The sequence below is a fragment of the Rana temporaria genome, chromosome 1, assembly GCF_905171775.1.
Source record: "Rana temporaria chromosome 1, aRanTem1.1, whole genome shotgun sequence".
NCBI classification, from domain to species: Eukaryota; Metazoa; Chordata; class Amphibia; order Anura; family Ranidae; genus Rana; species Rana temporaria.
The window spans coordinates 532,385,952-532,398,579 of NC_053489.1; the positions used below are offsets into that span (position 1 = coordinate 532,385,952).

Below are 12,628 nucleotides of genomic sequence, written 5' to 3' on the forward strand. Positions count from 1 at the left end.
CGATTTTCACTTTTCAGTCTGTTACAGCTTTAAAAATGTGTTATCTCCATTACAAATGCTACTTTTACTCCCGTCTCATACTTTATTCTGAGCAAGCGCGGGTTTCTTAGCATACAGACGTCCGAGTTTCTCGTTGAAAACCAGCCCGTCGAGAATCTCGACGAGTCAAATCAGACTCCTGTCGAGAAAATAGAGAACTTGCTCTCTTTTTGGCTCGTCGAGGTTCTCGACAGTTTCCTCGACGAAAATGTACACACGACAGGTTTCCTCTGCAAAAAAATATCTCCCAGCAAGGTTCTTGCTGGTTTTTGCCGAGAAACTCGGTCGTGTGTACGAGGCCTAATAGTTTCCTGTTATTTCATTTATAGCTCTGTGTAGATGTCTGAGAAAATCAGTGACCTAATCACATACAGTATGCAGAAAATACAAAATTGGGGGGGAACTCTTTAAAGGGAGCCCCACTAGGTTGCATTATTTTATAAATAATTATAGAATGATAGCTGCAGCATATTGAAGCATGCAGTTTTATTTTAATTTTAATAACAGTAACAAAATGGCATATGTAGCAATTATATATTTTATAAAATTTTTATAGTGATCGTGGTATTTTTTAATGACTGAAAATGTGCATGGTCTTAGTCTTTTGTGGAGGATAACAGATATGGTGTATGAAGCTTCAACCCTTCTCCACCATTCTCTGTATTTATCACATACATTTATTAAATCTATTCGACAGACTCTTCCTGCAGGCTGTTTGGCAGGAGATATTTGGGGAAGAGATCTGTGCACAAGCTTAAAAATTGCTTCCGGCAAATGTTAGTAGAGCATCATTTAATATATGCTGAGCAGAGCTGGAAGATGCTACACTTGTCTTATCACTACCCAAATATACACATAGCTGTTTTCTTGCTATCTACCTATATTTTATAGCTTTTTATTAGAGATGATTTTCAGCAAAGCATCTATTTGGAATCTAAGGCCCCGTACACACGAGAGAATTTATCCGCGGATACGGTCCAGCGGACCGTTTCCACGGATAAATCCTCTCAAAGATTTCCGCAGATTTCTATGCGATGGAGTGTACACACCATCGCATTGAAATCCGCGCGGAAATCCTCTGGCGATGACGTGTCGCGCCGTCGCCGCGATTATGACGCGGCAATGGCGCGACGCTGTCATATAAGGAATTCCACGCATGCGTCAAATCATTACGACGCGTGCGGGGAATCCCTTTGGACGGATGGATCCGGTGAGTCTGTACAGACGAGCGGATCCATCCGTTGGAATGGATTCCAGCAGATGGATTTGTTGTGCATGTCAGCAAATATCCGATCTGCTGGAATCCATCCCAGGGGAGATTTATCCGCGGAAAAAGATCCGCTGGCGTGTACACACCATAGGATCTATCCGCAAAAACCCATTTGCTGGGATTTATCTGCGGATGGATTCTATCGTGTGTACGGGGCCTTAGGCTCCTTTCAGACATGCAGACCGTATGTGCGCTCTTTCATCCATCCGTGTACAGATGAAAAAGAGACATACATGTATCCCTATGGGATAGCGGGTGTCAGCGGATGAATATCCGCTGACACCCGATATCATCTGTCCCCGATATGATCAGATTCTGCAGACGGAGGAAAATCCTATTTTTCCATCCGTCTGCGGATCGGATCGGGTGAACACGAACAGACGGTCCGTGTTCATCCGATCCCCCCATAGGGGAGAGCGGCAAACTGACAGGGAGGTCCCTGTGTAGTGTACTGAGTGATCCCCGCTGAGCAAGCGGATGTTCACGGGGCGGATCATCACGGGATCCGCCCGTGTGAAAGGACCCTTAATGAAAAGCATGAGACAGAATGCAAAGTATTTGAAATATATAGGATTCATTGTGATAATGAGGATGTTAGAAGAAGCTAATTTCCTGCATATGGAATGTAAGATTTAGGGCCTGTACACACGATCAGTCAAAACTGATGAAAACGGACTGAAGGTCTGTTTCATTAGTTAATTGATGAAGCTGACTGATGGTCTGATGTGCCTACACACCATCAGTTAAAAAAACGATCGTGTCAGAACGCGGTGACGTAAAACACACAACGTGCTGAAAAAAACGAAGTTCAATGCTTCTAAGCATGCGTCGACTTGATTCTGGGCATGCGCGGCCTTTTGACCGATGCTTTTGCATACTAACGATCGGTTTTGACCCATCGGTCAGGCGTCCATCGGTCCAATTTTAAAGCAAGTTCTCTTTTTTTGGACCGAAGGACAACTGTCCGATGGGGCCTACACACGATCGGTTTGGACTGATGAAACGGTCCTTCAGTTAGTTTTTATCGGTTTGAACTGATCGTGTGTATGAGGCCTAAGAGCAGCCCAGGCGGTAATTGCTTCACAACAGATATTTTATGACCCTTTGCATGTTTAGGTATATATACTGTAACTCAGTTGATATTATTGCATGATATATTGTTTCATTGATTATTACAAGGTGCTAATATTGGCTTGGTATGTCTAACTCAACAGTGAAAACAGTTGTAACTTACCTATAATGCATATGCTTTTAATAGATACCTATGGGCAGTCCTTCAAACCACCTGTCCTCTGCTTGAATGGCACTGTCTTTATATACATGGATGCTGGTGCGTAGTGTGTAAGAAGGTAAAGTCTATTTTCTGTAAGTGGAGCTCGATCTCAGCAACATTGCATTTGGAGGGAAAGTCAAGAGGAATATTGTTCCTCTATGGTTTCCTGGGTCACTGGGGAAGCTATCCGATTGGATGCTGCCACCCCATGTGACTCTGGCAGTCATCTTAGGTCAGGCAGAGCCTATTTAAGTCCCTAGCTCCCAGGCTTGGCATGCTTTTTGTACCTGTCTGGTAGGAACAGTGACTGGCAGTAGGAAGAGGTTCATGATGAGTAGGGAAAAGATAGGGACACACTATTCTTCCTGAAGATCTCCCAGGCCGCATTTCATCCCTCAAGTCATGGCCCATAATGGGTTTATATAGAATGTGAGAATACTACTGCTACAGCCACCTTATTCCAATCACTTTCACACCTGTTCAGGGACTTCTTACAGACATTTTGTATAGCGGCCTACCAGTTTCTGACATCAACTGTAACATTTATGCCCTTTTCCATTATTTCAGTTTCAAAATGTTTGGGGGTTTCCTTGCATGAACTGCCCATTAAAAATCCTCTCTACCAAATTACAGTGGGAATCAAATCAGGACTTTGACAAGGGGAGTCTAAAACCCACTATTTCTTCTTTCCCATTTGCCTTCTTTCTCACCATTGCTTGGTGGATTTTCTAGTGTGCTTCAGATCATTATCATGCCAAAAGTCCCATTTTCAGTTCAGCTTTAACTTTTGAACACAGTCTTATCAAGTGCACAGTATGTTGCTGAGTGTTAAATTGGCACCATGGGGCAGATTTGCTAAAGGCAAGTAAGCTGTTCAAATTGCCACAGAGCCTAGTGAATGTGGTAAAGTTTTACTTTGCCAGAATACCCAATTACATGCAAGGAAAAGCACAAATAAATACATTTTTGCTTCCACATGATTGGATGTGTAAAAAATGCTTCAAATCACTAAGCTCTGGGGCAAATTAGCCTACAAAACGCATAGGCCCAGATTCACAAAGCACTTACGTCGGCGTATCTCGAGATACGCCGCGTAAGTGTAAATATGTGCCGTCGTATCTGTGTGCCGTGCCCACGGAACTAGATACGCCTGAAAATAGGCTTCATCCGACCAACGTAACTTTCCTACGCCGGCGTATCGTGGGCGCATATTTACGCTGGAAGTATTTGGCGCTCCCATTGATTTTCTATTCACATATGCAAATGAGGGAGATACGCCGGCATAAATATGCGCCAATGTATGTGAATCCAGGCCATATTCCCTTGCAAAGTGAATTGCCTATTTGTAAATCAACCCTCATGACTGCAAGCTGCCCAGGCCCTAAAGCAGCAAAGCAACCCCAAATCATAACATTTCCAACACCATGCTTCATAGTAGTTATGAGGTTCTTCTCCTGACTTTGATTTGTTGCAAATGTAGCATGGCCCCCTAGAGGACTGCTGAGAATTATCTTCTCATTTGCACAGCAATGATCAAGTGAACCTTCCAAGACACCCGACACTCTGGGTTCAGACATCCTTGCAGCACTGTGTGGCAAAAATCAAACAACTCAGTGTAATTAGGTTCTAGAGATATTTTACTTGAACCAAATAAAATTAGAAGTTGTTACAAAGAGGAAGTAATAAATATGCTGAGCTTTAAACAACAGCGCAAACTCAGCAGAAGAATTCCTCCCTAAGGCACAAGACAGAGTTTAACAACGACAATACTATATACATATATATATACACTTATTTTAGATATAATGTCACCTCCTAGTGGATATTTCTGTTAACTGTTTATACTGTCACACTATAGAAGATGGAACCTGGCCAGCCTACACACTATCCTAGGAAGTGAGAACAGGTCTAGGGAGAAGTAATATAGGGGCCTTTCTATAAGTAGGGCAATAAAGTCCTCATTGTAGATCTGAAGTTCTTCACCGGCTAGTTGGAGCTTGTTAACTAAAATCCGTTTGGTAGTGAAAATGGTGGATTCCTTGCAATAAAGAAAGCTAAAGGTGTCTGAGCACAGTGTTCAAGTAATGCAGTAAAGTGTTCTTGGAGTAAACATGTCTGTACAAAGTGTCTCCATATGATGGTGGTAAAGAATGGATAAAGATCAAGCAATTCGCCCTCTCACCAATGATCAGACCGTTCTGATGTCCTCTGAACAGGAACTCTTGTAGCGACACTCGTGCAGCGGATCCGCTGTCTCAATCTCCTGACGTGAAGCTGCCACACACACCTACAGGCAGGCGACCGGATCCCTAAGGATGTCCGACAGCAAACAACAGAGCTAGGCCCCTCAGGCCACTGGTTGGAAGTACAACTCTCTCTCTCTGTTGCACAGACAGGTCCGCCTTGCATCAGGCCCAGGTGGAAGAGACCATCCGTGTGGGCTTTGGTTGCTTTTATAGCTACTCCTAGCAATTTTCAAATAGAAAGCAAAGAACTCTGAGATATGTAGTCCATGCAAAGCAATTATATGAGATGTTAAGTTTGCCTTGATGGTCCTTCAGAGCGGGGAGAGTTTGCCTGCTTTATTGTAAAATTTATGGTATTGTAGATCTAGAAGGAACTGGTGCATTTTTTTTGTGCCTCTGCCCATGAGTCGAACCGACTTTTGACAGCTCGTCACGCCTCTCTGGATTTGGGAGAGTTGTGTTGTGCAAGAAGCGACTGAGCCTCACGCGAGGCTTTGCTTTCCTTTCCTCACAATATTCCCTGGTGACCCTTTTTTTTGTAGGCAGAGGCAAAGGAAATAATTTTACCCCACAATAATGCCTTCCCAGCCTCCCAGAATAAATTGGGGTTTTTGCTGTGTTCAGAGTTGGTATCTGCATATTCAGCCTGGGTTTCCCAGATGATTTTTTGAAGAACGCCAAATCTTGACTGAGTTTTGAGAAATAAATCCAGACAAGTCTAGATTGGGGCATCGTCCAAGATGGCTATCCTGTGGATGTGAGGTTCTGTAATGTGTTCAAGAAGTGTTGTATTTGCGATGTGGTCACCCTAAAGGTGGGTGCCACACTCGAAGAAGAAGACCCAGAACCAATGGCGTCTGCCTCATAAATACCCCTCCCCAGCATGCACAGCGAGGCCAAACCCTCCTGAGAAAGAGCACCCAAACCTTGACCACCTGCAGCACCGGGGTTGGAAGAACACCCCAATACAACAGAATAGCCTACAGCACAGCCAAGCTGAGACAGAGACCCTGTTTTACACTTAACAATTTGGATCAGAGTGCAACTACACTCTGATCTCCCTCTAAATTTAACTTGCACCGGTACTATAAAGTACACAGGCTCTACATATATATATATATATATATATATATATATATATATATATATATATATATATATATATATATACACTATGGGCCAGATCCACAAAAACCTGACGTAACTTAAAAAATCCAATTTAAGTTACACTGCCTTAAAGTTTCTACCTAAGTGCCTGATCCACAAAGCACTTATCTAGAAATTTCAGGCTGTGTAACTAAAATTCCGCCGGCGCAAGGCGTTCCTATTCAAATGGGGCGAGTCCCATTTAAATGAGGCGCGCTCCCGCGCCGGCCGTACTGCGCATGCGCGAAGTTACGTTACGCCGAGTTTTGAGGATCGCGACGGCTTAAAGTTGCGTCGGGGAAAAAAAAAAATGACAGCGGCATGCATTCCTGAGGGAGAACTCCATGCCAATTTTCAAAGAAAAAACCGGCATGGGTTCCCCCCCAGGAGCATACCAGGCCCTTAGGTCGGTCTTCTGTGGCGTCAGGGTCTTCTGGTCTTCTGTTCTTCCGATGTTGCCTCGTCGCCTGTTGTCGCTGTAATGATGGAAGCGCGCCTTGCATCCCATTTATATAGGCATCACCGTCCCATCATGCTCCGGTAGGTACCCACGTGGTGGGTGCACGTGGGTAGGCACCCACCACGTGGGTACCTGCCGGAGCATGATGGGACGGTGATGCCTATATAAATGGGATGCAAGGCGCGCTTCCATCATTACAGCGACAACAGGCGACGAGGCAACATCGGAAGAACAGAAGACCAGAAGACCCTGACGCCACAGAAGACCGCGCTGGCTGCCTGTTTGAAATCGAGCTAACACACAAACATAGCAGGCAGCCAGCGCTGAAGAAGAAGGCACCGGAGAGCTGCAGAAGAACCGGGGTTCGCCGAGTCAAGAGCGGAAGAGGGGAGAAGATGGAAGAAGCCCCCCGGAGTCCGGAGAAGCCCCCCCCCGGAGAGCGGAAGAAGAAACCCCCCCCGGAGAGCGGAGAAGACCCCCGGAGAGTGGAAGAAGAAGCCCCCCCTGGTAAAAGAGCTAATAACGAAGACAGGGGGGGCGTCCGGAGCAGAATAATAAAATATTTTAAAAAGCCTTGTGTTGTGTGTTTATTAACTTTTACTTTTTGCCTCCAGGTGAATGGATAGGGGTACGATGTACCCCATATCCATTCACTTAGGGTGGGGGGCCGGTATCTGGGGGCCCCCTTATTAAAGGGGACTCCCAGATTCCGATAAGCCCCCGCCCGCATACCCCGACAACCAATGGCAAGGGTTGTCGGGAAGAGGTCCTGTCCTCATCAACATGGGGACAGGGTGCTCTGGGGTGGGGGGGCCCGCAGTGCGCCCCCCTGCCCCAGAGCACCCAACCCCCCCATGTTGAGGGCACGCGGCCTGGCACGGCTCAGGAGGGGGGGGGGGCGCTCGCTCGTCCCCACTCCCTTCCTGGCCGGCCGGGTAGCGTGCTTTGGATACGGGTCTGGTATAGATTGTAGGGGGACCCCTACGTCGATTTTTCGGCGTAGGGGGGGTCCCCTTACAACCCATACCAGACCTAAGGGCCTGGTATGATCCTGGGGGGGAACCCATGCCGGTTTTGTTTTTACAAATTGACGTGGAGTTCTCCCTCGGGAAAGCATACCAAATGCCGTCGCTGGAATGGGCCTTTACAAGGTGTGACTAACTTTACACTTTGTAGAACGAGCCCTAATTTTACACTTGCAAAATAACACTTACGGCGCAAAAAGGAAGCTAGAAAGCTTTGTGGATCGCCTTAAGTGCTAATTTGCATACTAGCAACGGCATTTCGACTCGAAATGCCCCCAGCGGCGGATGCGGTACTGCATCCTAAGATTCGGCAGTGTAATTCAATTACACATGCCGGATCTTCTGTCTAACTTTGGAAAAAGCCTTTTGAGGATCGTTTCCAAAGTTACACACAGACTGAACAGCAGTTAAGTCGGAGTATCTCTTTTGAGGATAACCCCCTATATTACCAAAAGTATTGGGGTGCCTGCCTTTACACTCACATGAACTTTAATGGCATCCCAGTCTATATCCATAGGGTCCAATATTGAGTTGGCCCACCTTTTGGGAACGCTGTCCACAAGGTTTAGGAGTGTGTCTATGGGAATGTTTGACCATTCTTCCAGAAGTGCATTTGTGAGGTCAGGCACTGATGGAGATGAGAAGGCCTGGCTCACAGTCTCCGCTCTATTTCATCCCATAGGTGTTCTATCGGTTTGCGGTCAGGACACTGTGCATGTCAGTAAAGTTCCTCCACCCCAAATTCGCTTATCCATGTCTTTATGGACCTTGCTTTGTGCACTGGTCCAAATCATTTAGTGGAGGACGGATTATGATGTGGGGTTGTTTTTCAGTGGTTGCACTTGGCCCTTAGTTTCAGTGAAGGCAACTCCCAAGGCGTCAGCATACCAAGACATTTTTGATAATTTCATGCTTCCAACTTTGCGGGAACAGTTTGGGGATGGCCCCTTCCTGTTTATACATGACTGCGCATCAGTGCACAAAGTAAGGTAAATACAGTAAATACAGAGTACTGACCTCAGCCTGATAGAACACCTTTGGGAAGAATTAGAGCAGAGACTGCAAGCCAGGCACAAAGCAAGGTCCATAAAGACATGGATGAGCAAGTTTGGGGTGGAGGAACTTGAGGAATTTTTTGTAGAATTTTGAGAAAAATAAATGATATTAATCCATTTTGGAATAAGGCTGTAACATAACAAAATGTTAAGGTAATAAGGAAGTCTGGCTACCAGGCAATACGTACCTGTGCTGGGACCATTGCTTGGTATCTTAAAGGCCCGGGCTGGGTATTAAGTCAAAAGTATGTGTGATCTCTTATAATAAGAGACCATTTGGAGATGGTAAGCGGCAGTGTGTGTAGAGGTGGAAGCTACATCTTTCATTATGACAATTCTTGGGTGCATCGTGTGTTAGTCACATTTTTGAAATTCATCTTCAATATAATGGACTATTTAGAATGTGACACAATGTGACAATGTGATAACTAATTAATTAACATCTGCACGGAATCACTTTATACTGTATGAAAGTTTAGCATCATCTTTGAACATAGCACAGATTCACTTTATAAGAAGGTTTAGCGCAACCTAATATTGAAAGTTGTTGTTTTTGTGTGTATCTCATAGGACGTAGCAGCTTGACTTTCTAAAACAAACGTAATTTACATTTCATCTATTCAGTATTTCACTTGATTTGCAAGACAGCGCAGTAATTTTATTTAGTTTGATAACAAAATGTGGAGAAAGTGAAGCGCTGTGAATATTTCCGGATGCAATATACAGTATATATATATAATGTGGATCACTTATCACTCCCCTACTGTGTTGGTAAATCACAGTGCATCAGTGTGAAAGCAGCCTTGGGCACCTTTTACACAGTCAGTCCGACCCAATTGGACCCTCCATTCACCTCTAAGGCGTGGCAGGTGTAAACAGACTTGTGTCCTACCTCCAATCTGATCCGCTAAAAAAAGACTATAGTAGACTGTGTCCGTGTCCGCTCTGCATATGCAGAGCAGACATGGACCTGCCATCCGCCCGCTACGTTTATTGTGGCCCGCGACCGGTTACCAAGTCACTAAAGCGGCCCTTGTGCTTTAAAAGGTTGGGCACCCTTGACATAAATAATTAGTTGGACATAAACAATGCATTGCTAATTTCCTGGCCTTCCTATCTGATGGTTCAGAAACCTGTTATGGCTTTAATAGTCTTTACCTGTCTAACACGGTCTAACACTGGAATCCTGGGGACAGTAAAGTAAATGGCACAGGTATAGTAACTGAACTGATATATTAAGCAGCACATTTACGTATGCAGTTTAAAATGTAGTTAAACCTAATGTATTAAACACTTTTATTAAAAATGTAAAAGTAAGAATGCAACTTGGAAAGTTAAAATATGACCATGGAAATACTATGTGCCAGGACCATGTTTTATCAATTTAGGTAAAATTGACTTAACTGGTGACGCTAAATGTCATTAGCATGCAGATTTATTTCATGCAGTTAAAAACTAAATACAAGTGTGAAGGTACATAGAAAATTAATGTTGGCCAAGAAAGTTTCTGAGTGTTAATTAAGTCCTGTTTAATAAGCATGTTGCAAGAGTTGACAACTGACTATAAATTACTACACCTACTCCTCGCCTTCAGTTTGGTGTTTCTGGGTGACCAGTCCTAGGACATATTATGGAATTAATGTGCGTTTTTTTTTTTAAATACAGGACTACAGAGTGAATATTTTCCTAAGGCAGAGGTGGAACGACCCTCGGCTTAAACTTCCCAGTGATTTCAGAGGTTCAGATGCCCTCACTGTAGATCCGTCTATGTTTAAGTGTCTGTGGAAGCCAGATTTATTTTTTGCCAATGAAAAGAATGCCAATTTTCATGATGTCACTCAAGAAAACATCCTCTTATTTATTTTTCGTGATGGAGATGTCCTTCTGAGCATGAGGTAAATGTTCTTTATTTTTCCTCTGGCATTTAGCAGTCTCTTCAGAACACACATTTATGTATGGAAATTTGTTGTAGCATGGTAAATACTAACCTGTGAGATGAATGTCAGTGGAGCTAAACTGCTGCGCTGATTCATGACTGTTTAACAGGGGCTTAGTCAGGGGTCAAGTCCTGGGGAAAAAAAGTGTAGGAACTCACCCAAGATTCCTGCCCCCCACCTCACAAATAAAAAATTGTGTGCGTATATATGTATATATATATATATATATATATGTACATGTGTAGCAAGGGTCCCGACCCCTAGAGGCCTAATCGCGACCATCAGGGATAGCTGACATCCTTCTTTGTAGAGTGGGTTACCAGGCATGGTGGGTGTGATGCAAGGAGAAATTATGGGCACCAGTCACTTTTTTAATGCGAAGAAAAGAGATTCATTGTCTCTTAACAAAACTGTAAAGGGGGGGTGGGGGTAGGGCCAGGACATCCTTAGGTAGATGCAGTTCTGATTTCCAGACTCCGAGACGTCTATAGGTAGACAGTTATACAGGGAAAGGCCCCCAGTCGGATACCACTTCTTAGGTAGGACCGCTGTCTCCTATGGCAACCAATTTTGTAACAGTCACAAACGGTAGTTGTACATAACCTTTGGTAACACAGAATAGTCCTTTACTTATCTCACAGTATCCCACTGTAGATCTTCACTCGCTGAGCTCCCAGTGGCTCACTAGACTTCAAGATCCCAGTCATCACTGGATCCCCTGAGCTCTTTCACAGCTATCCCGCTGTATACTCCTCAAGAGTCACCCCCACTATCCTGCTGGGTCCCAGGCTTGGCACCTGCTGATGCTTTCCCACTTCTTCACTGGAGACTGCTCTGGTACTTGCTCCAGCTCACTCACAGTAGTCTCGGGTAATAAGTTGGATGGTCCCTTAGTGGCGACTGCTACCCCTTTACCTCCGACCACAAGGGTTTCCCGTCCAGGTGAACCTTTAAATTTTACAGGTTGGCCGCCAATCCTGCAGTCCCAACCATACGCTGCTTCACCTTCTCCTGGATAGACCTCAGGCAGCCTAGCAGCCAGGTGTCCATGAGTTAGGCCTCAGAAATAGGCCTCAGGCTTCCGGCCTATCATCCCGGGTGACATAATACATGTCCACCCAGACAGCCATCCAGGTGGCACAGAACACTGATCACCTGACTCCACCCATATTAAATAGGCTCTCCTAGCAGGCCAAGGGACCAAAGAAACCCCTGCCGATTGACTGAGACACCCCATCCGTTCATGATCTGACCTTGCTAAGCCCTTGTCATTCTAATGTCACCAGCTACAGCGCCACCTAGTGACATAAGAGGAAGAGTGCAGCAATTCCAGAGTTAGAGAGGAATCAGTGGATCTTCTAACAATCAACCAGGATAACTACTACCTGGCAAACTAAATGTATTAGCAACCCTGCCTAAACATCAGGGTGCTACATCTATATCTATCTATATATACACATATACACACACACACACACACACAATGTCCTCAGACCGCCTGTGTTGATTGCGCAAAGTGGGGCACAGGCACGGGCTGCTTACTCCTCAGTGCCCCACCAGTGCCCAGCAATGCAGCCTTACCAGTGCCCAGCAATGCGGCCTTACCAGTGACCAGCAATGCAGCCTGATCAGTGTCCCCATCAGCGCACTGCCCCCTCACTCTCATTCTCAATTGCTTTATCCAAACTAAATAGTAAAGGTTTTGCTTAGATACCCTTTAAAGGGGTTGTAAAGTCAGAAGGTTTCATAAATGTTGTCGGAAATTCCGAACGTCAAGAACGCGGTCACGTACAACACTACAACGAGCCGAGAAAAATGAAGTTCAATGATACCGATCATGCGTCAAATTGATTCCGAGCATGCGTAGGATTTCTGTGTGTCGGAATTGGCTACATACGATCGAAATTTCCGACAATTTTTGAAAAAATTGAGAACCAGCTCTCCTTCGGACAGAAAATGTCCGATGGAGCATACACACTATCGGATTTTCTGACAACAAGCTCACATCGAACATTTGTTGTCAGAAATTCCCACCGTGTGTACGCAGCATTAGCATGTGATTTGGATGGACAATAGTCACATCCAAAAAAATAGAACAACAATTATTATATTATATTATTCACTTTCTAAATGTTGCAATTATTCTTTGTATTCTTTCAAAGGGGACTTGGCTGCAA

General features: G+C 44.7%; 1 protein-coding gene across 1 annotated transcript in view; it reads left to right on the top strand.

Moving 5' to 3' along the window:
- Positions 1-12,628, top strand: part of GLRB (glycine receptor beta) — a 199,423-nt gene that overhangs the window by 144,086 nt on the left and 42,709 nt on the right. Inside the window, exon 5 of the mRNA XM_040332238.1 lies at positions 10,180-10,409. Within this exon, the coding sequence (XP_040188172.1) occupies positions 10,180-10,409 (230 nt within the window). The remainder of the gene's footprint in view (positions 1-10,179; positions 10,410-12,628) is intronic.